Genomic DNA, 25,905 nt, shown 5'->3' with positions numbered 1-25,905 from the left:
ACAAGTGCCTGTGAACATATAGTTTGTTTTACTAATCCATGTGGTCGGATTCCACTTCTCCATAACAAGGCTGCACTAATGGCGTCTGAACCTCTTCTAAACCTCTCTGACTCTTGTGGAATAATCAAGTTGAATGTTAAGCAAGTTTTTCTAGGAGAAAGGCCTCTAGAACCAAAATGTGTTTGTAAACAGACCACTGAATAAGCAGCACCCTGTACAAGATCCAACAAGCACACCCACCAGTTAGTACACTCATGGTTCCTATCTGCAGAGATTCTTTCATGCATTCTCTGTATTAAAAATACTGTTCTCTGTATTTAAAAAAAATACAAGGACTTGTGTATAATTAAAAAAAATAAAAAGTAATAGGCCTTTTGTGTATTGATATTGACTCACAATAACTAGGGCTAACCACAAAATTTCATCCAGCAGCTGGGTCACACTTTTTACCTTCATCAATATTACAAAATGAGTGATTTTCCTGTAAGGTGTGGTGTTGTGTAAAGAACATGCTTGTGAGAGCTGCTAAAAACACTTTTATAATTTACTGCCTCTGTCAGTCTCCAACATATACAAGGCCAACCAGTTCTGCCAGTTGTTGCTATGACAGAATGCCTCGCCTCTATATATCACTGTAACACTCAGTGCTTCTAAAGGAATGGAAATGTATCTAGTATTATCGGCATGAGGAGATGGGCATTCAAGATGGCGTGCCAAAAAAGTGCGTTAATAACAAGGTATTACACAATCAGAAAGACAAAACACAAGGCAGATTCGATCAAAAAAAAAAAAAACATTGCTCTGAACATTTTATTACAATCAGCACGGATCACACAAAACTTCTTAGCACATTTAATGCTACACATCCAGTAGATTGACACCGGGATGTCTGCATGTATTTCGGTGGGGGCAATGGGGGCTGTGTTTTAGATTCTTGTCAGCTGGTACCAAAGGCAGGAAGGCATAAAGTTCTCCATCTTGTCTGCAAAAAAGCCCAATGGTGCAAAAAGAGTACTGAAGAACTGTGGAAAAAGGAGAAAGAAAGGGGGAAAAAACAGTTGAAAAACAAATGCATTCTGTATGTTGGTATCTTATCTGGATTAACAACATTAGTTTAACACAAAGTTTAAGAGCACAACAAATAAAAAAGGTTTCAGTTAGTCTAGTGACAGCTGGTTCGGCTCTCGACTCTCCTCCTGACTGTCCTTTTGAAAAATTTAGGTTGTGGCCTTACAAACCTGCACAATAAAGAGTGACACTGTGTACATTGCTATTTTTGTGTGTGTATCTCAAACAAAGCAAATTATCACTGTATGACAAATAAATCATAATTCCGAACCATTTTAAATGATTATTTATTAAGTCTACAGTATGTTCTTTATGTCTTAGATGCTTCAGAAAATGATTAAGCTGCCTGTCTAGTTACTACACTTTCAGTCATAGCTCATGAGGAGTATAGGCCAGACACAAACAATAGGGAACTGTTTCTCCACACTCAAGCCAACACACAGCTAAGTCTGAACGTTAGCGTGAAAGCGTGCATCTGACTAGCATTTGAAGGCTTACAGCTCGACTGACCATAAACAAGCGCTTAATGTGTTTATGAAGCAATGCGTTTCACAGATGAACAGGTGTTTATGACTGAACATGGCAAGTTTCAATTGCAGTGTGAACACCAAGGGAAGGAAAATGCTGATGGTTGGAGACGGCGCTGGAATAGCATCATCTATTTAAGCGCAGATCCAGGGAACAGATACGGCTAATGTAAATAAGTGCTGTATCATGACAAACGAGAATGATAAAAAGATAGAGGCTGGTGAAGATTGGTGTCCTCATATTGCTTAGGTTTATTACTATGACAAATAACGATACTGTTTCTCATGGCATGTTTATAATGGACATGTGTGCGCTCAATGCGGCGGTCGCTAAACTATACATGCTTCACTGTATGTATTTCATGAAGGATATCCTGATTTGAACAATCTGTGTCAAGGGCAAGCTCCATTGGTTATCCATTACAAAACACAAGAGGTTCTAAGTGCATGCAAACCAAATCGAGATCCACATTTGTCAACAAAATGAGGAAAAAGGTCTAGTCACGCCATATGACTGGGTGAACATTTGAACAGAACTCACACCACAGCCTTGGCTAATCTGGAGAAGATTTAGAAAGCCTGGCCTATGAGTTCTGCTTTTTCTCACCTCTCTTCCTCTTGGCCTATTTCATTCTCTTGTTCGAACACTGAGTTACATTAAACAGGCTCCGGTTTGTACTGTAAACGCTTAGCGTATGTCGAGTCTTTTTCAAAACAAAGGCTTTAAAGCAAGTCTCCAGTCTTAGGGTTTATTTAAAAAGTATAGACCAGACCAAATGTATATAAAGGCCTAATAAAAGATACAGGCTAATGTTATGAGCTGCTATTTGAATATCCTGATATCTAAACTTAGCGTATTTGTTTGCTTGTTCAGGTATTCAAATAACACACATGCAATGCAAAATAATAAGAAAAATGAACGAGTAAATTATTGTAGAGTAATACCATAGTGATGTTGCTTTCTCCTATCTGATTGGTCAGAAGGTTAATTTATATTTCTGTAACTGTACAGCAGTTGTGCTGGCTGTAATGCAAATCACAGTAAATGGTTTTAGATTTGTAATATTTTCCATCTATATCAGCTATAATATTAATTTCAATAACACAGATACCACATCCAGGTCAGAATGTTAAACTGTTTAACCGCAATTATGGCAGCATGTACAAAATAATAATAATAATAATAATAATAATAATAATAATAATAATAATAATAATAATAATAAAAAACTGACTTTTAAACTGTTGAAACAGCAAATCAAGCTAAGGTCTGTATCATACTGTTTATAGTGCTATCTCAAGCAAGTGTATTCACATCAATGCTGCTACTGGGACTTACAGCTTTGACAAAGACACCCATGAGATCAGGGAACTGGTGTGTGAGCATAGCCAACATGGCAGTAAAGGAGCACAGGCCTGCTGTAAACAGGATGAAGAATGGCAGCTCCTTCTTAGGGTACACTGATACCTCATGAAAAGCTGAAACACAGAAATAAAATCAGAACAGCTTAGAGGCATAATTTAAATTATCTGTATGTCTTTAAAATGACCTAAAAAAAACACCCTATACTCACATGGCAGTAGTTCTCTGTCTGCTGTCTCTGTGCATCCTGGGTATGGGTAGAACAGATGACCTTTCTCCAGTGGGTAGGGAATAATCCGGAATGCTGGTTAGTGGGTACGATATCAATATTAGATTAATCTGTCATCTTACAGGTGTTTACCAAGGTTTATCTGGGTTGGGAATTGGTACAGGGTTTTTATAATGTTCCAAATTGCAGAAAACAAATAATGGAAACTGATCATTTCTGCTTTTTGAAATGATCATAACATCCAAGACAGGAGATAAATAAGATGTAAGCTGTACATTATTTTACCAAACAGGCTAAATTAGAGCATGAATCAGCTTTTTAGATTTGTATTTTTGATATGGAATCTTTTATTGTGTTCCATCTCATCTGAAGAAAATGGTGAAAACTGAAACATGTCCAATTTAAGCAAGTTTAGTTTGGAGCTTTTAAAAAATATAGCTTACACACTTGACAAATGTACCAGATATATAAGTGTGTGTGTGTGTGTGTGTGTGTGTGTGTGTGTGTGTGTGTGTGTGTGTGTACTTACTTCCCTCCCAGGTGCAGTGGAGCAGGTTGAGAGCTCCCTCTGCTCGTTTCCAGTGCTGCAGGTGAAAGAAAGCATATGCCACTGCTTCACTGTCACCTCTCTTCAAAATGTGCTCTGGTGGCAGGATCAGACTCTTCATCTCTAAAAGATACTATAAACACACACACACACACACACACACACACAAATACATACATATTATATGAGGTTCTATGCAGCATAATATGAATTGTGCCACTGTGGGTGTTTGAGCTCTGTGTTGGCTGCATTTAATGTAATTATGATGCATTGTCTTTAGGCTCCCATTGAGAGCAGCTACATGTTAGAACTCCTGTCTTTGGCCACAGAACAGTTCCAGAGGACAGGAAGCTCAATCAGTATGCCTAGAATAACAGACATCCATCAAAATGCCTCCACCAGAAGGCTAAATGACCCATTTCATGGACACACTGGAGTCATAAATGTGTCCATGTGCCACCAACAGACAGACACAGACATACATCTGCCTTTCCTGACTACCCCTGGCATTAGACTGGCATCTGTCCTTGGTGGCATCCCCTGGCGTGTACACACACACACACACACACACACACACACACACACACACACACACACACACACACACACACACACACCTTTGAAGTGGGGATTGAATGTCCGTGCCTTTTATGTGGCTGCCTCTCCTAAAACAGTGTTTCTCAGCTAAGCCTCTGTCTGCCTCACACTGATCGTCATTCTTTCATTCTGCCAACAGAGTCCAGACAAGTGCACATACATTCCATACACATACACACACACACACACACAAACAGACCACCACCGCAGACAATTGTGGTTTCCCACTTGTCAAGCAATTGGGAAACCATTAAATAATCATGTGTATATACTAGCATCGAGGCTTCAAGAAAACGAGCTCAAACATACTATTGTTTTGATTGTTTTTGAAGTTCTCGCACACACAAAGCACTTGTTTTTCCAGCCTTTCGATTAATATTGTTTTGTGACACCCATGCTGAGGAGAAAAATAGTATGCTCAAACAATGTCATTGCAAAACATTACATTACTTTAAACATTTCTACAATGATCTCCTCTTGTTGTACCTGTGGTCATGTCTTTAGTCACTGGCAGAGGTAATCAGATATTAAGTCGATATGCCTCTTTAGTTAGCAAAGTTCATAATACTCTTCACAAGAGCTCCTGACTCACCAGCCACAAAACAACCTGCTCATCACTGATTTTACACCCATCCCGTATGCAGCCTTCTGTCAAGAACACAAAGTTTGATCTGAATCTGACACAATCATGATGCCACATGGCAGTCGGTCAAGTGGAGGTGCTGAATTTCTTCCAAAGCTTGCTGGCATATTTCAAACTGTTGCAGACGGGATTTTTAATTGCTTGTGTATTTTTTTATTCCCATTACCTCATTTGTGCAATTCAATAACCATCTGTCTCTTTTGTGGTGAAACCCTTCCCCCCAAAAAAATTAATGGATGACAAAAGAATTTATCATGTCTACCACCTCATATTTATACCTCTGAAATAAGTACTTTTTGTACACAGTTCAGGTTTTCTGGTACCAAATGAGCCACTGTTATGTGTTATGGTTAAAACATACACGTCTTGTGTCGACTACGATATAGGTTCATACAGGCACCGTGGCACTTGGAGTACAGGGGTGTATGTGCGTGTGTATGATTTATCCTAAACAGGTGCACTCTGTAGCCAGATCCAGTGTGTTTGAGGCTACATGATGTGGGTGTGGGAGTGTGTGTATGTGATGGGGCCTAGACAAGTTGTAACCAGGTACTGACAGAAATGGAGCATGAGGGCTTAAGAGTGCTTAACTTAATCTTAAAGGGTAAGTTTAAAAAAAACACACAAGCAAAGAAAAATAAAACGGATGCATATAGTAAACAATTATCAGGCTGCTGCTGCTGTTGTTGTTTGGACAGCTGTTTTTTTTATTTTTTTTTTATTTTTAGAACTTCAAATGAATTTGAATGTAGAACTGAGTTAATGTAAACCAGACAGTACAGAATAATGCAAGAGCAGCACCTACTGGTCTGTTCTTGTTCTCTGTCTAAACTTGGTTATAGTTAATATAGTCAACCCGGTTAAGTCATCATAGATAATTATCTGCCCCTCCCAGCATTGACAATAGCAGCTCATAGTTTGCCATCGGGTTGTAGTTTTTCCCTTCAAATGCATGAAGGTAACGAAAATTCTAATTGTATTCAAACAATAAATGTTTTCTGACAGCCTTACTAAAAATACATTCAAGTCTAGTGTTTTACATAAAAGATGAAAATCGCTTACGTTTAAATTTACACTCACGTCTGGGCACTCTGACAATCAAACTGCATTCTAAGGCCCCAGGCCATTCCCACCATTACAGAGAAATGCTGCCAGCCCTAAAATGAGGTGCTTATGCAAATTATGGAACAGTGAAGAAGAAAAAAAGAAAAAAAAAAGAAAAAAAAAAAAGTAGTTTGTGTTAATTATAAAGACGATGGAGTCTGACCTTTGGTACATGTGGGTTGAACTCCACAGCTCTGTGTATAGCCTCCACTGCATTCATCTCTGCAGTACTAAGTCCTCGCCTAGAGGCTGTCTCCGGTGAAAATCTGGAGCGAGCACACACACACACACACACACACACACACACACACACACACACACACACACACACACACAAACTTAGTTATTTGTTGTTAGTAATACACTACCAGTTAAAAGATTAGACACACTAGGAACTAAACTGGTATTAACAAGTAGTTAAATGATATGACTTCTATTTTTTTCCCCCTCCAAAGCAAGTACTTTAATTTTACTTTAAGAGACGCCTCCTAAAGCAAATAATCGTTGCTTCAATTTTAAGAGCGTCCTTTTAAATATAAAGATTACTTTTCATAAAAAAAGCAGAAACAACCCTTCATGAAAACACAGGTGTCTAAACCTTTGACCGAAGTAATATAAATGGTTAAAAACTGAACACTTACTTGTCGGACACTGCACGTGCTTTAAGTAAGGCAGATGTGTAGCATATAGTGGCCGATTTTGGCAAACTGATATCTAGAAGAAAAAAAAAAACAGACACAAAGAGAGTTAGGAGAGTAAGATGAGTGATGGCATCCGAATAGTAACGTAAATATCTAGATCATTGCTTTAAGATGCCAAGTAACCCTGATTCTCCAGCTCACCATCATATTTTGCTAATACTGCTTGCACATCTGCATAAGCCTGCAGCTCCAATAATGCTTCTAGAAGGTTCTCGTGTATATTTAACATTCCAAGTAAGGGATATTCTTTTATTAACTAGGAGAGAAAAGAAAAAGAAACAGACAAAATCACAACAGAGCTGTTCACACCAGCCTGTAGAAAGATAAATGAGTGTACTGTGTAATTAAATTATTCTGGTTTGAACAGAAGAAACTGAGTGATTGAATTATTATTCAAAACATTCAAACAATGTCAATTTATCACTTCCAAAAATTCCTATCCAGTATGCAAATCTCCACTGCATGTAAAGTATCTTACATCTCTCATCATCTTCACGGCCTCCTTGATGCGTCCCAGTTTACGGGCACACATGGCCAACCTGCGCTTGATGTACACCAGAAGATTTGTGTCTTTCCCCGCTGATGAATTAAAGGCAATTAGCATTATTATTAGCAAAATGATACCAATTTGGGCTAAGCGTGCAGAAGTGTGTGGATGTGCACTTTACATACCAAACTTTAGCGCTTGTTTGAAGAGTCTCTCAGCTTCTATAATAGTGGTGGCTTCCTCTTCAGCCAGAAGCACGTACGCTGCAGCACATCTGAACAAATTTAAATGTGAATTAAAGGCTGAAATACTGCATCTTTCCCCTGACAGCTTCATCATCAGAACAAAAGATTCCCACAGTCTGGGTTGTCCATTATAAATCTATCTATAAATCCAAACCGAAGATTATCTCGAAATACATTACAATTAAAATTAATAAATAAATTAATTAATTAAAAAAAAGGAGTAATAAACAAAATAAAGCAAGCAAATTTAATCGAAGCTAACCAACTAAAATAATAAATTAGAATAATATGACAATTTCATATATATATATAAAATATTTCTGTAAATGAACATTAGAATAATCAGATCTTCTGGGAAACCTTTTAAATATTGAGCTTAATAGAAATATAATTATTCTGTAAAGATTCGTATCTAATTAACTTTAAGACTGGAATCTCTGCATATTTACAGAAGTCATGACACATAGTGACCAACATGAACAGTGCAAAATGCTCCTCAGAATCTGTTTAAACGTCTGCTTGGGGGGACACGGACTACATTTTATTTACAAACAAACAGCGTCTTTGCTGAATGTCGAGTAGATATCAAAAGGTGTATTTTCTGTGGCCAATTCCAGTGTACAGCATGTGGCCATTTAACTAGGGGAAGAGGACTTTTTTGGTTGATATTGAGATGAACAACACTGACGGTAGGACGGCAGCACAATTATACTAAAACAAGTAACGCAAAGAATCGCTTATTTCATGTTTAGTTGGGTTTTAGAAAACATAAGAAAATGGCTTTTCTACACATCCTCCGAATGACGGCCTGCATGTCTGTCTAACTAGGAGCTCTGAGCGTTGCCGTGGCGACTGCTGACTGCATTGCCAATACAATTGCTCATTGCTTGATTGCTGTAGATGGCACATGAAGTGGGAGTGTCGTACATACTCAACAATTCACTAAGCACTTTGTGTTTGAGGGGTAAAAGTGACAGTTTTAATTGAAAGCCTACTTCAAATAGCAGACAGCATCCCTTAATTAACAGACTAACTGATAGAATCATTTATCACATGTTTATTATGTTGAACTATATGCATTCACATATTATTATTTACATATTCTTATACCTACCAATATATTGAACTCTTTCCATATTTAACAATGTCCAAAATACTACTTAATATTTTAGGTGTTTCCAAAATTAAATAAAAATAACAACTTGGGTTAGATCAGATAATAGCTCCATGAGAATGTGTCTTTAATGGCGAAATGTGAAAATTCATTTGCTCTGAATGTAAACAGATAATACAACAAAATCAATACAAAAAGTAAGAGACTGCCAATACATTTAGAAATAAGAATAATGAATGAAGTTATTATTACTCACTCATGGTTGAGCTCAATAGCCTGGTATGCTGCTCTGATACGAGCCTGAGGATTCCTCTCTCTCCAGGCCTTCTGCATCACTATCTCACACACACACACACACACACACACACACACACACACACACACACACACACACAGACTGAACAACTGCTATCTGCACAGACCTCATACAAGTCACAAAGTAAATATGTTCTACTGCTTTTTAGACTGATGCACGTGAAACTAACCCGTATCCTCAGGTTTGAGTTGTTGTGTGTCAGAGGTAAAGAAGGTCTGATGGTCTTGTGCCGACAGATTCATGTCATAGTAAGTCAGCGGTTCTTTACCGGTCACCCATGTGTACCTGCAGGAGAAAGAAGAACGAGAAAGGAAATGACAAAAATGAGTGATGGCAAAATTTATACATGTCAAATATGCTTTGGATGTGAAACATCTGAGACAGAGAGCTTACCTGTTATACTCTGCACCACGAAAAAGATTAAGGGGATTCCTCCATACTTTACACTCTACACAAGGACAGATGCATGCTATTAATTAGCCATTTTAGAAAAAGCTTACAAACATAAAACACATGCTCAGTGTGACCTTATGTTTTTGTTAAAAAAAATCACTCTCTCAATGCATACATTCAAAAAACAACCTCTAAAACAGTTTCTCATTCTACACCAGTTCTCCTTGCCTGGCAAAAATGTGTATTTCAGTTCACATGTATCTTCATCTATTTTGGACATGAGAGGCTGTCTCCCCGCAGTATTGTACTAACAGTGTAATGGGAGGGGAAAAGGATCGTACAGATCTGTTCATGTCTACCTGAGACACTGGGCCGCTGCTCCACTTCTCCATTAGCTGAAGAGAAGAGACTCGCCGAGCTGTTGGTCTCCACACCGCCAAGGAGGGGACGCAAATGACTAACAGACACCTGTTCAATAAAGGACGTGCCGTACTTTCTGAAGTACCACCACTCGAAGATCTGAGCCAGAGGAAAATGAGAGAGAGAGAGAGAGAGAGAGAGAGAGAGAGAGAGAGAGAGACATTTTCTTCATGTTTCTCTTACAGTTATAAGTGCTGTATCTTTCATCTGGGTTCTCTGGATTCCTTGCTCCCAAAACATATGCCAAAACACTAAATTACACATGCGAGTGTAACGTGACGGACCATTCTGCCATACCGCATGCCTCAATATCAGTGTGACCACACTGACCATGATAAAGCCATTAACGACAAAAAAACAGCGAGTTTGTGAGTGATTGAAAAAAAAATTCTCAATTTTATTACCAAAATTATCTCCAACAAGATGTGTCTCTCATTCCAAAAGCTAAGAGATCAAAAATATGTTTTTGGGGGAACTCAGAAGAATTCATTCGTGTACAGAAACGACTTTATGCTCGTCAGGGTTGTGGGGGATTCTGAGTATCTTCAGGAAACACTGTGTGGATGTAGTGCCAGTGTGTCACAGGGCTCTATGTACACACCTGCACTCATAGCCAATCCACATGGCTCCATGTTTTGGTGGGAAGAAGGAAACCAGAAAAAAAAAACATGAAAAACACCTACAGACGTGAGGCAGCACCAGTGCACAAAGCAGCACCATGCTGCTGTGTTATAGAGAATAACGTGTTCCACAACACACAGAACACTTACCAGTATAAGACCAGAGATGAGAGACGACGTTCCTGTGAGTGCAACATAAAACTTGGGTGTAAGAGTGTTCAAAAACATGGATGCTGCAGAAAAGCAGAAAGAATGATGTGTTAATTCACTGTTCACTTCAGATGACCGTCAACGCATCCGAACAGAAGCTAAACGATTCGCACAGAGGGTTTAAAATGTTTCATTTAACTTTAGGCTATCGACAGACGCGTTTTAACTAAAGTGTAAACAGAAAGGTTCAAGACTCGGTTCAGTGTCGGTTCAGTCTCGGTTCCTCCAATAAGACAGTTAGCATTAGCAAGCGACATAAAGGTCCGACTCTTTATTACAGTTTTATTCAACTTCATCCTTTAAACAAAAACAAATGGACGTAACCAAGCTGTATGTGAGCAAGAGGACAGAGCGATAGAAGCTAAGCTCGGCTAACATTAGCTGTATGAGACTAGCATCTCCAGCAGCTTGTTGTTTTTAACATTACCGGCAGCGACGGACTCCTGGAGCTTCAGCGGACTCCGCAGCACATAAATCATAGTTAACACCATGGCGAACCAAACTGCACACACGTACGTCCACGAGCAGGACAGCCACGACTTCAGTTTCTCCGCAAAGCCATGGGCTTGAGGAGTACTGCTATTCTCGTCCGCCATTTTTCACCGTATGACAATAAACATGAGAATGACGGGATACCGGAGAAGGTTGTAATATGGGCAAACCTCCATAGGACGGCGCCGGCGCCGCGTTACTATTCACACCCGTTTTCCGGTAAAGCCCCGCCTCCCTGCGCAAGTGTCGTGTCGTTAACTGTACAGTTAACTCGTGCAACATTCACGTGCTCCATAAAATCATCGTTTTCCACCGGCGAGGTGTTAATTCACGTGTCTGGATAAATGTTAGTTGGATAGTCTGATATATGGTCGTTTTTTCTTGTCATTGCTCGATATTAAAACAAAATATACTGGTTTAAATCTATGCTATAAGTAAACTGTATTTATAACCATTTCCTGTGTTGCACTATAAAACCATAAACGATCTGAGTAAGTCGGGAGACCTGGTTTATGTTGTCAAGCGCTTTCTTTATAGCAAAAAAAAAAAGCTTTCATTGCAAACTACGATTTGCAAAGCTCTTTGAAACATAATCTGATCTGAGCTCAATCTCAAAAATTGCAAAGAAAGGATTTACCTAGGAAAATTAACTGGTTTTATTTTCCATAAGTAATTGTCAAATGTTTGGGCAAAACAGCAAGCAGTACTTTGCTTCATGGTGCTAAAAACCGCACGTGCACCTACCGTCCTATGTGAGCCGCTCGCGCACAGCTGCAGAGGTTCCTTCCCCGGACAGGTGCACGCGCACAGGTGGCAGTAACTATACAGTATGCAGGCTCCTGTGTGAGCCGCTCGCGCACAGCTGCAGATGGACACCCAATGAGATGATCTTTACTGTATATTTTGACATTAGAGAACATCTCGCACACATATAAAGATTCAGAATAGATTTCATATAGATCATCTCGCACAATGTGACAAGCAATAATATATAAATATGGTTAAAATCACACAAGATTAACCGAATTAATGTGCCTTGACTCGTATTCTCAACTCAGAAGGTCCTTGAATGCAGCTTGTTCTTGTACTAGCTGGACGCCCAGGCGCCGAACTATCCAATCAGAGTGCTGCTGTAGGCCAAGGGGGCGGGATTTTACATAATATGGGTGGGAAGTTAATCTAAACACTTCACCGGTTTCCGATGCGTTTCCAGCTGTACGTCTGAATGAACGTATATAGACAGTCGTTTCAGTTCATGTTCTGGTTCACATAGAGTCAGAGAGATGTGCGTTAAACATTCAGTTAATACACAGTCAGTTTCCAGGAGCAGGTCCATCTTACCTACTAATCTCACTGATTTGACTGTGGCATGAATGTTAGGCTGGTTTGATTTCTGGACTTTTACACACACACACACACACACACACACACACACACACACACACACACACACACACACACACACGTTTCTTGAGTTTAATTAAAATGGTGCAATAAGGAGAAAACAAAAAAATGAACCTCAAGGCAGATGGTTTACAACAGAATAAAACCACTTTACACTTGGCACAGCCATTATAAGGTGGGTGCATTTGTGACCATAAAATAACTGTGATATTAAGAGGCCCAAAGTGTACCGAGAAAACATTTTCCACATCATTACACCATCAGCAGCCTGAATGCTGTTTGTCCTGAGATGCTTTTCTGCACAAAACGGCTGAAAGAGCACTTATTTGTGTTACTATTAAAGTTCCTGTCAGCTTGAACCAGTCTAGCTGTGCTCCTAAAGCATGGTTGGTTTATTGTAGTTAGAATCACACATAAGAAATGTAAATGAAATTAAGTCACATTCTGAATGTTATGAAATTCAGAAATGTTTTGACAAACAGAATTACACTAAAGGTGCATGATTAAAATTTGAAGTACAAAACGTATTTCCATCATTCTGAATGTATATTTATTAATTCAGTAAATACATAAACTAAGAATTAATATAATTATGGATTTATTTTTTAATCAAGCAGAATTGTCACACACACTGCAGCTCTTACAGAAAGGCACTAGGTTGTAAAAAAAAAAGGGCTATAAATCTTTTTCTTTCTGAAACTTTTATTTTTTCCTCCCTTAAATCCATTGTAATGTTTTGTTTGTTTGTTTAATTAATTGATTAATTAATTAATTTTGCCTGATATTTAACCACTTTTAAAGCCTTTAAACCATTCTCTAATATTGAAAACGTCCCTTTTAAAATGTAGTCCATAATAAAAAACACAAGTTGGTGCAAATACTTTATTTTTCTGGAATCCTATTTGTTCATACACTTTGTAAAAAATAGCAATAATTGCTCAGGCAGGAAGCAGAAAATGAGGCGAAACCCTGGAACTGAATACAGTAATGCTACCAGTTGGAGACACCAGAGGGCGATATTGCGACCGTTTCCAATAAGAGGCAGAGGCTTTAAATCCATCCTTACACTGAAATTGTGGACCATAAGTGTTTTTTTCCCTTGTTTTTTTTTTTGGCAAATCTCATCAACAAATAACAGTACATTTAAGAAGTACCATCTCTAAACACTGCTTCCAGAGAAGAAATTATGGTGTTGATTAAACTCAGTGGCACAGAACAGTCATCAAATGCATACATGGACAAAAACAGAGAAACCATTTGCTTGGTGAAATAAAACACCACACCTCACACGATATCCAGAATTGTTAGTCATTGTACAAAATATATTCCGAAAGCAGTCATTTTTGTTTGTGGTGCTTTAACAGTGTGCACGAGGTCCTGGATCAAGAATTTAAGAATTTATCTTTCAGGTCCTGGATCAAGCTTATATTAAGAAAGGTATAACACTAACACAAATAAAGACATAATCCTGAACATATAACTTGAAATAATTTTTGTTTGGACTGCAGATTAGTTTAAGATCATCACGGAATCAAATTAAAATGAGGTGGATATAAAAAAGACTATTGAAAATATTGATGTTCAGTGTTTTTTAGAATCCAAATCAAGTTTGCTGCTCATGTAAATGGTATTTAAGGTGTATAAAGGCTATTTATATATTTAAAAAAAAAAAAGCCTTTAAGCTAAGCAGTAATCACCATACAAAGATACTCTTCAGGCTTTGATTCCATCTGCAAGAGACAGAAGATTTATGAAGGGAAAAAAAAACTTTGGGACCTTGGATTAAAATCAATATATTTCAAGAAAGGTTACAAAATTAAACTCTATTAAACTCTTTTTAAAAAAAAAAAAAAAAAAAACTTTCATTAGCAAGATTAAACATTTGGTCAAGGACACGGCTGGATTGGTGTCCAGAAACTCCTCTCAGAGTGATGTGTAAAATGTGTAATATTGGGGTATAACATTTCTGACCCTGGGCACTGGTGTTGCTGGAGGTATCAGTTTAACAGCAAGGACTATTGATACACCTAATAGAACAATTTCACAGCCTTCTGACAATACAGAAAAGGAGGCAGTCTCTTTAGCTGAGGTTAAACCTTGGATATTAGGGGGAAAAAAAGAAATGAAAAATAAAGCGAGGACATTTCTTAGCACATTTGTCCAAAGTGCCTGTGCCCAAACCTGGCCCCAGTCTTGCGCTCAAGCCCAGGCCCCCCGCAGCTCTTATCTCGCCTTGTATTGTGAGCAGAGGGAAAGGCAAGCCGGCTCAGCGCTAAGCATTCTGCATCTCTTTGCCTATCTTATAGCTGAGGATCTTGTTCCAGTCGATCTTGGTGCGGGTGACAGGAAGCGGTCGGCGTAAGGCTTTGAAGGTGGTGTCCGACATGTTCTGGTAGTTCTCGTTGATCGCCGTCTGGGAGACATAGGAAAGGCAAAAAAATCTTTTGGTTTCATTATTTAATGCAAAACAGAAGACGTCTTCCAGACACACGGCAGTGAAAAGGTAGTAGTGCACAATCAGCAAATTAACAAAAACATAAAAACAAATGACATGGTCCTACCTGGTATTCAGTCTCTGCATCGTTAATAACTTTAACAAACTCCTCAGCAGTCTGCTTCGGATTCTGTTAAGAGATATGGACAAGCACAACTTAAGCGTGAAGAAACTCAAATGAACTTGACTGGTGTGAAGTGAAATTCTGCCAGAAGCAAATTCATTTCTGATTTCTCACAGGTTCACAATATGGCTAAAAGTCTGTGTACTAGGAAGCATCCCATACCCAGGCATCTTCAACTGACATGTCCTGACCTCACTAAGGCTCTTGTGAAGAGTGGAGGAGGTTATTATTATAGCAAAAGGGGAATAACTACATCATGAGATATTCAACAAGAAGCTACAACAAACTATTGTTCGTATCTAGTTTTCTTTGCCAGACAAATGCTGTTCATTTACATTTTCATTTCCGTTCATTTACATTTTCATTTCCTTTAGCAGATGCTCTTATCCAGGGTGACTCGCATTTTATACAGCTGAGTGACTGATGGCTGGGACCAGCAGTGGTAGCTTGGTTTACCTGGGATTTGAACTCAACACCTTCCGATTGGAAGACCAACACCTTATTTGGCTCAGGTAGCATTTACACTGAGTGTAAATATTACATTTAAAAATACACCATCAGTGCAACACATTTTCGAAATGAAGTTTAACTGTTAATTTATGCACTGTTATAGACAGTCATGTTATACGGCTTAATTATTGACAGAAAAATAGTTACCGTATAACCCTTATTGTAAAATAAGTATGTACATGTGTTATGCCTGTGCAGACCATTTAAAGGACATGGAGGCACATGGTATGAAGCATAAGTTGGTGTTGATGCTACAACAAAGTTCCATCTCCTTGTTGTTTTCTTCACCCCTTTTACAATTATAATACTTAACCATAACATCTCTGTAGCTTTGCCCCACAGCCAAATCATATGTATTGTCAATTAAAAACTTTGAATGACATTATCCATTAGGTCCAGTGGCTCATTTGCTTTTGAGATCCACTTTAGCAGAAAGCGTGTGGAACATTTAAATAGAACTGTATGTAAGAACAAGAAATTAAATACAAGCCTGTTAAATATGTGAAAACATGGGACTAGTACACCCAGATATACACATCTGTGGCTAACCCTGCTTCCTCTACAGGTGTAGTGTAAATATTACATTTAAAATACACCCTCAGTACAACAGATTTTTAAAATGTAGTTATTTAAATTGCAATATCCAACAAAAAATGAACACCCCCGTTCAAGTTCAATAAGTCCATATGTGTAACCTGTTCCATACGTCCTGAGAATGTAAAAGTTATGTAAAAGTTCATGTAGTAACTCACAGAAATGTTGAGAGACTCTTGAATGTCCTTGTGGCTCACAAGTTGCACATTGCCATCTTCATAATAATGCACCTGGACCTTGAGGACGCCGACCAGCTGAGTCGTACCCTGAGACAAGCTGAACTTCCACTCGGAACGACAGCGACCGTTCCTGCACGCAAGCGCGCGCACACACACGCACGCGCGCGCACACACACGCACGCGCGCGCACACACACGCACGCGCGCGCGCACACACACACGCACGCGCACACACACGCAAACGCACACACACACACACGCACGCACGCACACGCGCACGCACGCACACACGCACGCACACGCGCACGCACACGCACACGCACACGCACACACACACGCACACACACACGCACACACACACGCACACACACACGCACACACACACGCACACACACACGCACACACACACGCACACACACACACACGCACGCACACACGCACACACGCACACCACCTCAGCGATTTCCTCAGATGGTTTGTTAGGCAAAACAGAGACACAAAGAATGAATGCTGCCTTACCAGAAGTTTTTGGGTTGAAACTGATGTCCTTCAATGCAGGCAATGACTGTCTGTTGGCCATCAACAGTTTTCCCATAAACCTACAGGACATGAGACGGTTGTGGAAGTGCACAAACACTGAAGACTTTAAAGAGTTCAGGAAAAATGTTAAAAATTGCCTAAGAAAGAGAGAAATAATATAACCACACGGAGAGAGGGAAAAGGCTTAACGCGGAACCCAGTAGTAATAAAAGAGAAATGATGCATGGCTAGAAATGATGCATCAGGGAGAGACCGGTAGAGGATGTAGGTAGAGGATGCATCAGGGAGAGACCGGTAGAGGATGTAGATTACTCACAGTGCACACTCCACTAGGGTAGTGATCTTTAATGTAGGCCCTGAGGGCAGTGTCACACGCATCCCTCCATGGCTCCAGAGCTGCTTCACCCTCATAGGCTTTCAGCTCAGTGGCTTCTTTCTTCAGGTGGTCAAACTTAAACGACAGCTTATTTCGTGGGTCAAAGTAGCGCCCGTTTCCCAGGTCTCCATGTTCTGTGATCAACACCTGCATTTTAACAGGAGATTATCGTTACTCCATTAATACTGACGCTTATTCATGTAGAGGCAGTTTTGTTTAAATACATTTGTGAAAAATGGTGACAAATTGGTCAAAGGATAGAGACACTGGTTCAGGCCAACAAATGATTATATTAATTACCATCAAATGAATGTAAAAGTGTATATTACCTGATCTTCTTTAAGTTTGGCGGGTGTAAACTGATCCATGTTGTACTGGGCAAAGGCACTGTTTCACGCAGAGGAGGAGAAAATAAAGTCATTTCAGTCAAAGCATTAAAAAAATAACAGTTTATCTCGCTCCTAAATTGCGTGGGACTGAAATAACCTTAGAGAGAACCATCAAAGCAAAGAGATGAACTGTACTGTATAATCTTCACTGGCCAGTATTAAGACATAAGAGACATTTCCTCTCAAAACAGGGACCTGAAAGGAAGTCAAATCAATGTATAAAATGGTGGGAACTGCTATGTGAGAAACCTTTTTATCAATTCAATAAAACCCAAGCTTCCTTGAATGAGCTGATAAATTTCAAAATGAGGGGTTACGTTCTGGACTGGGATTAGTTGTAGAACATACTGTAGGTTAAGTTCAGAATTAATGACAGTACAGTCAAACTGAAATGTACATTTGTTTAAAGAAAGAAAGAAAGAAAGATAGATAGATAGATAGATAGAGAGAGAGAGAGAGAGAGATAGATAGATAGATAGATAGATAGATAGATAGATAGATAGATAGATAGATAGATAGATAGATAGATAGATAGATAGATAGATAGATAGATAGATAGATAGATAGATACTCACTGAGCCGCCCGTTCCCTGAGCAGACTGTCATTGTTGAGCAGTAGTCGGACATCTAAAATCACATTTAACATTCTCAGTGTTTTGGGGTTTTTTCCTTTTGTTACACAAATGTACACAAATATAGAAATTGAACACATTTTCAATTTCAAGCAGAAATATAACCACCAATTGGATCCTGCTATAACATGAAGCTTTGTCTAATTGAATAGTTATTGTCTTTCATCAACAGAGACGAATCACATTATCATCAGTTTCTGTCAGAAATGATTCCTAGCTGATTTAATCCTCTCTCACCGTTGAAAACTTCATTGAATTCTCCAGGTGGCGCGTGGACGACAAAACCGGCAGCAATGCGAACCTGTTGAAAAAAAAAACCAAAAAAAAAAACAAATCTGACAGTCTGACAGGCAACAGAAATAATATATTGTTTTCAATATATATTTAGCAAACTATATTTGGAAAAAAATGAATAAAGCAGAGTAATGCATGTTAGCACAAGTTCCCAAAAGCTGCCTTTATACATTCCTCTCAACTTTTTCAAAGTATCTGTTATTATTTTGTAGGTTTTGATATAAAGCATGCCGCATAAACAAAGACCGCACTCATTTACACAAAAGCATACGTGGTGTTCGCGTGGTGTCGTGTTTAACTTCATTAATCATCTATACTTGCTTTGTCTTAGTCAGGTTCACTTTGGAATACTATAAAGTGCTATGCAGTAAGTTTGGTTTGTTGCCCCCTACATGCCATAAAACACAGGAAATGCAAACTTTCTTAATGTAAATTACAGCTTTGTTTTTTGTTTTGTTTTTTTGTCTTACAAGAGGTTAAGCATCTCATGATTTTCTATTTCAACTAGATCTGAGATGCTGCCAGACACTGACATGTGCTCTCTGGTCTCAGCTCTATAGGCCACTCCTTAGAAGGGCAAGAGCTTTTCTTAGCAATGCTCATATAAGCTAAGGGCCTCACCACAATTCCCTCCCCTCTGGCACCATGGCAGCAAGGGTATAAAACAGTACAAACGGACGGACTCACAAGGCTTCCCCCTTACAAAAGACCTGGAGAAGCTGCCTGCTCTCTCGCTGCACTTTCTGAGACTGAGCGGTTTTCATTTCCATTACACAACAAGTTAGACAAACTTAACTCAGATAAGCAGACAAGAGCAAACAGTGCTAAAATCCCTCTAATCATAAAAAAGATAAACACAGGAAAGATCGCTTCAGTTATTATCCTAATACTGGGAAGACTGAGCGCATTGTGATTCAACAGTTTTATACATATATATACACATATACATACATACATACATACAAACATTATATATATATATATATATATATATATATGTGCAGGATTTGGCAGTAGTCCTTTTAGCTCACTGGGCGAGAAAAAAATAAACAAACACACAAACACGTGTGTGTGTATATATATCTGTGTGTGTGTGTTTGTGTATATATATATTACACACACACAAACACACACACAGATATATACATATGTGTGTGTGTGTGTGTGTGTGTGTGTGTGTATATATATATATATATATATATATATATATATATATATATATATATATATATATATATATATATATATACACACACACACACACACACACACACACACACACACACACACAGATATATACACACACACATTTGTGTGTTTATTTATTTTTTCTCGCCCAGTGAGCTAAAAGGACTACTGCCAAATCCTGCTGACAAGTTATTTCCTCTCGCACAGATGAGAATTTACGCATGTGTTAATCAACTGCTGCTGTTTTTGCAGTGTTCAAAATCTTTTGCAGAAGTGAGATGACAGGAAGTGATCTACAGACAGCCTTGTTTTTTGACATACACTTGATGTCGAGAACATTTGGCACAGTTCTGTATGACTGCACACACAGACACAGCAGCAACAGCAGCAAGAACAAAAGCTTATATAAATAAGAAACAGTGAAAGATGCTTAATTTTATACATTTCTGAATATGAATATGTAGAATGCTGATGCCAAATGTTTCCCATAAAAATATGTCATAACCAATCAGGGACGAATTTCCTGAAAAGATAACGCTAAGCACTACCGGTTGGGTTAGGGTTAGGGGAACTCTACACATTAAATGCACTGACACTGTGACATAACAGCTGTGTGATACACACACCTACATGAAATGCTTGACAGGAAGGTGTCATAACTTGCACTGAAAAAAATGTGATTATATAGAAAAATAGATTATATGGCCACTGGAAAAAAGTGCCTGAACCCTACACACATCTAAAAATACTTTTTCCTCAGCAAACAGATAGGCAGGTTTGACTGAATGAACTTGACATACTGTGGCCAAGTGGCTGAGAAATACTCCTGAAACTTTTAATTGGAAGTGTCAATGTCGATTGGATAATGGTGAATTTTCCCTCCACATCTATTTAATAGTATCATTTAAGATTTTAGTCACCATGAAAAGTCAGAAAGCCTGAAATTACACCAGCGAGAGAAAAAACAAACAAAACAAAAAACCCACCCCACACCCTCCCTAATGTGAAACGCCAGGAGGACATGACAGAAATGCAATAACAGAACAAAACCAAGAGAACAAATGACTCTGTTTATCTGCAAAGTCAAGCTTAGATTTTTGGTTTTCATCTATTTGTCAAAAATAAAATGCCTAAATAAAACGTGAACATAAATCAACAAGCACCAAGTGTTCCCGAGTCTACATTAACCAAACAAAGCCCAGTGAGTTCACAGCATGGACACTAGCCTAGTTTCATTCCAACCCTAACCCAAGCACTAGCAATTTGTGTCCTTAGTTTCCATTTTGTGTACATATTTATATGTAATGTGCTTGATGTCACACTATCTTAACTATATGCTTAACTATCACACACATCACCCACAACCATAATTCCACAGTAATGAGGAAACTTTCAAAACCGAGCAGAACAACATGTAAAGCACATAAATCTCCTGATAACACTAACACCACATTTCCACACTATTCAGACTCAAGTAATGTCCTAGGCATCGAATATGAGGACAAACCTCACAGATATTTAATTAAACACTAGCAAACAATGTAATGTTTTGTTGAATGGGCACAAACACAATGTTCTACATGACCATATTCCCTACTACTTCACTAGCAAACTACTTGAGTTAGTTTGCACTTTCTAGCTTAATCATGTGGGTTTCTGAGTATCCATTACAAAAGCCTGTGCAGGAGACTCAAGCCTTCAGTGTGTTAACTAATCAATTTATTATTAATTATCAACCCATGCTAAGGCAAAATTCATATAACACTTGCTATGTGTATCTGTTAGCGTTTTTTTTAAAGAGGAGAATTAACAAATGTCTCTACTCTGCTTGTTAAAAATGTTTTATTTCTTTTATGTTTTAATTATTACACTATTAATGTATATCCAACATGCATTAAAGTTTAGAACTCGACAATAAGGGAAGAGCTAAGACCACATGCTCTAAATATAATTAGACAGAATAACTGAAATACCCCAGCCTGTTTCTGCTGGTCTCTACATGAATCTAACCACATAATTATCTCAAAAACGTGCAGGGAAACAGCAAAGCTAAGCAGTGGAAAAGAATGTGTGCACAGCAGATTGCAGACACAGAGGGATGGAAAGAGGAAGGCGTGTAGCAACATGTACACACAGGGCTGGGTCAATGAGACACAGCTGAGGATCTACACAAAGGCCAGTAGGGATGAAATCAAACAGATTATATAAAAACAGGAGAAGGGGTAATGGATAGTTGTCTAGTGATATTCTTTAAACATGATTAGCAGTATTAAAAGATTCAGTTAATGCACTGTATTGTATTGTATGCAGTTGTGAATTGTATCAAGTATTAAAGAAACATAGTGGACTTGAAAAATTATGCTTGGCCCTTAAAGCAGGAACAGAAAATTTAATTACGCCACTTTATTGTTTGAGATATGGAGACAAAATGCAGGTGTTGCCACAGTCAAATGGTTACATTTACATACAATGAGAGGAAAGACTTGGTGACATTTTGCAGATAAAGATTACTCTAAGAGAAGAGTTGAGAAATGCTGTAACTAGGGAAATACTTCACCACACTTTAATTACAATGACAAACTTTAGCTTAGTAAAATGAGTTTCTGGGCAACAAAAACGAAAATATAAAGAAGCCAAAAGAAAGGAACCTTAGTAGCACTAAGACAATAAAGTAATTTAGGACAGTGCAGTAGTCATGTGCGTGATCCTTCTGGCTAGCACAAAATGATCAAAACAACTTTTCTGTCTCATACAATTTTCAATCGTGCAGTTATATAAACACCTACATTACACCCGCATCAGTACAATCAAACGTCGAAAATCAGATATTTCAAATTCACCTTTAAAAAAAAACAAAAAAACAAAACTAAATTGCAAAAATGGTCAAATCTGCTAACAGAATTCTTTTTCAAATTGTGTGGATCCACCCAAACCATCGCAACTAGTTTATTCGCAACATAAGGCATTAAATTATGAGTTTTCTTAAACTATACAACTGCATTGATCAGTTAAACTCAACAGCGGTTGAGTTTGATTACTAGCCACCCAGAACTAGCATGGCTGCGTCCCAAATACCTTCTGAGTTCCCCACACTAGAGCACTTCATACGCGTAAATTAATGCCGTCCACACCCTATTTAGTGCACTACACATCCACCAGGACGCGATCTGAACACCAGCCGTTAGTTGATACGGTCCTCGTCTCATATTACGGTGCAGAATGCTAACCCTAGCTAGCTCGCTTAGTCATATTTATTCTGCACATTCACGAATCCCGCAGCTGCAACAAGCCAGGAACGTAAATAAAAACGAAAACCACTTATCTATATAAACGGCAACAGAGGAAAAAGAAGTTTAAAAGTTTTTTTAATCGATTGTATCGTACCCTCTCCTCATCAGTGAGCTGTTCGTCCGCCATCTTGGCTCAGCTGGACCAACCCTGTCAAAATGCATCATGGGAATTCGACGAACCGAATAGTTAAAAACAAAGATATATATTGCAGACAATGAATTCAAGTTTCAAGTTATTGCAAGAAACTAAACACCTCATCATGTAATCACCTATTCCTATACAACTCTGACATCACAATATTAAAGAAAAATCTTTTTTTTTCAATTTTTTTTTTTGATTTATTTTTTTGGAAAGAAAATACATTTGACCATTAAACACTGCAAAGAATGAAAGAAGGTCTTTTCTGCATTCACTGCAAGAACATATTGAACATTGTACACTGCCAATTATTATTATTATGGAAATAATTTTCAATACTTTACTAATCTCAACCTCACACCACATACAGGTCACAAGTTCACTTTCAGCGATGACTCTGTGCCAGCACCCAAACAAGAAAAGCTTAACTATTATATAAATAATAAAGAGAATAATGTTGAAGATGACTGAAAAAGAGGCAAAGAAAATGACTTCCTGTTCTGAAATCTGGATGAGGGTGCAAGGCTTGCAAAGCTGTATAAACTCCTCAGAAAGGTCTTTCCATTTATAAGAGAGGTTTCAAAAAAGCTCAAACTGGAAAAAGCTTGTATATGAAGGGTAAGCCAACTAACTACTCCATAAGCACATCGATGAGCCTTGAGTGCCCATGACCATCTTACTTGTTTACTGGTTTACTTTTTTTTGGTCCACTTTTGGTATTAAACACTGCATACTGGGAACACCCAACAGACATAAAGCTTTGGAGATTTTTAAACCCAGTCATCTAGCCATCAACTTTGATAAGTGACTATTCATTTACTGCCTAATATATTCAACCCCTTGACAATCATGTAATCTGTCCGTGGCTTTAATGTTATGGCTGATCTGTACATAATGTTATGGCCGATCTGCTCTGTATACAACAATAATGCTTTCATTTTTGTTTTTGTTCCTCCTCTTATTGTGGGTGCTGTATCTCTTTGTGTTTCTTATAACTTCAAATGTAAGAAAACCAATAACTAACATTAAAAGAAACATTAACATTAAAAGAAATGTATTACAAATTAATAAACAATAAAAAAAACTGTATAAAGGCAAATAGTTAATTATATGTGTTTGGGTATTTAAAGGTAACACCTATAATATATTTTAACACTTTATAAAATGATAAACATAAACTCACTTCTGCCTAATTATTCCACTGTCACTACATATCTCCTGAATCATCATGTCTTTTTTGTTTAACCTTAACACCACTTAGAAATCAAAACCCTCTATTCTATTAAACAACAACTGACCTTGGACCTACCAGTACAATCACCATGCATTTTCAAGTAGGCACAGTCCAGATTGATTTTGGCTTTTGGGCACTGCCAGCAGACCAAAGGACACTCGGGTAGTTTAAATACCCAATCAGGAGATGGCCTCGGCCAGGGGGCGTCTGGGTGAATGGTAAAATACACAGGACAAAAGTTAATAATGCCTTAACATGTTTGTGGTCCTGTGGTAACTTCCATATCACACACTACTTCCTGATACTTTCACCACTTTCTGGTGTCATCCTTTTATATGTTCTGGTGCACTCTGACTACAGACATGTTTCTGAAGACCAGTGCAAAAATTAAGCTTTGGAAACCTTACTGTTTGAGTGAACAGATGAGAAAGTGAGAGAACTAAACAATCCTCAGGACTAATTTGCTGTTGTATACAGTAGGTCTCTTTAGGTAGTAGATGAGTTTCCACTAAAAGAACCTTTAGTAGGCATTCAAACAGCATAGTAGGTGATGTTGGAATTATAAAGCCAAAGTGTAAATAGACCAAATTGTGAATGAAACAAAAAAGTAAAAAAAATCATAAAATTAATCTTTTAAACAAAGAGCACATATTGCTTGATAATATCAATATTCAAGTCATTCAGGGTGGATTTCAATCCTGGAAGTTTTTTAGGCCATACTTTTAAAAGAAAAAAAGTGAAATTATTACATTGTTGACATTGTGCCAATTTTATTGATAGAAAGAAAGAAAGAAAGTAGTAGACAAGTGCAGATAAATATGTAGCATATGTACAGCATGTAACATATATGTAAACATATGTACACTAAATAAATATAAAGGCTATAGCAGTGCAGAGATGTGTTGTTGAAAAGTACAAGTAAATGGCAAGGCTGTGGCATTGAAAAAAATGTGCAAGCTGAATGAACAAGTCCACTATAAATATACTGTATATATACACACATTGTATGTATAATTACATATTCTTAAAGGTGGAGCTTTTGTGGAATTATAAATTATGTATTATTTCGCGTTCCCTTATAAAAAAAAAAAGTCCCACAGGTTTCCCACATAAAAGTGTACAATCACTTAACAATGCAATAAAATACTACAGGACTATTTCTGACTTTATTTGTTAACACAAACAAGCACAAAATGTACATTTAAGATCAGTCTTGTTAAATTATTAACCTATCCAATATTAGTTATCAAAATATCAACGGATATAACGTCAAGAGTTCTCAGGGAAACGTCTAAAAAGTCTGATCTAACAATTTCTGGAACTTCACAAAAACGCGGTTTAATATTCTCACTGTGTTGGTCTTAGATGATACAAAGATTCCGTAAATGCGTCAAAAATGTGCAGACGTGTTTCTGTATTTTCTAGTATGTGTTGCGATTTGTC

At 38.0% G+C, this 25,905-nt stretch overlaps 2 protein-coding genes across 3 annotated transcripts; both read right to left on the bottom strand.

The window, feature by feature from the left end:
• Positions 1 to 796: 796 nt before the first annotated feature.
• Positions 797 to 11,264, bottom strand: st7l (suppression of tumorigenicity 7 like). Of its 2 annotated transcripts, none has more exons than XM_027146772.2 (15): positions 11,012 to 11,264; positions 10,525 to 10,607; positions 9,694 to 9,853; positions 9,335 to 9,389; positions 9,111 to 9,226; positions 8,882 to 8,960; positions 7,452 to 7,540; positions 7,258 to 7,358; positions 6,921 to 7,035; positions 6,720 to 6,792; positions 6,242 to 6,344; positions 3,717 to 3,867; positions 3,170 to 3,262; positions 2,935 to 3,074; positions 797 to 1,022 (listed from the first exon to the last, which is right to left on the bottom strand). In XM_027146772.2, the coding sequence occupies exons 1-15, from the start codon at positions 11,178 to 11,180 to the stop codon at positions 927 to 929; spliced, it is 1,623 nt and encodes a 540-aa protein (XP_027002573.1). In that variant the 5' UTR covers positions 11,181 to 11,264; the 3' UTR covers positions 797 to 926. The 2 variants fall into 2 exon arrangements, with proteins under 2 accessions (XP_027002573.1, XP_027002574.1); XM_027146773.2 differs by having other exon boundaries at positions 10,525 to 10,556; positions 11,012 to 11,261.
• A 2,084-nt stretch (positions 11,265 to 13,348) lies between these two features.
• Positions 13,349 to 23,278, bottom strand: capza1a (capping actin protein of muscle Z-line subunit alpha 1a). The gene is made up of 9 exons (XM_027146774.2): positions 23,184 to 23,278; positions 18,555 to 18,618; positions 18,261 to 18,312; positions 17,626 to 17,683; positions 17,237 to 17,443; positions 16,900 to 16,979; positions 16,361 to 16,511; positions 15,042 to 15,104; positions 13,349 to 14,893 (listed from the first exon to the last, which is right to left on the bottom strand). Exons 1-9 carry the CDS (start codon positions 23,214 to 23,216, stop codon positions 14,753 to 14,755), a joined length of 849 nt encoding a protein of 282 aa, XP_027002575.1. The 5' UTR covers positions 23,217 to 23,278; the 3' UTR covers positions 13,349 to 14,752.
• Between the last annotated feature and the right edge of the window lie 2,627 nt (positions 23,279 to 25,905).

Source organism: Tachysurus fulvidraco, chromosome 5, assembly GCF_022655615.1.
Source record: "Tachysurus fulvidraco isolate hzauxx_2018 chromosome 5, HZAU_PFXX_2.0, whole genome shotgun sequence".
NCBI classification, from domain to species: Eukaryota; Metazoa; Chordata; class Actinopteri; order Siluriformes; family Bagridae; genus Tachysurus; species Tachysurus fulvidraco.
Note: the sequence above shows the minus strand (reverse complement) of the source record. Positions and strands in the feature narration are given on the sequence as shown.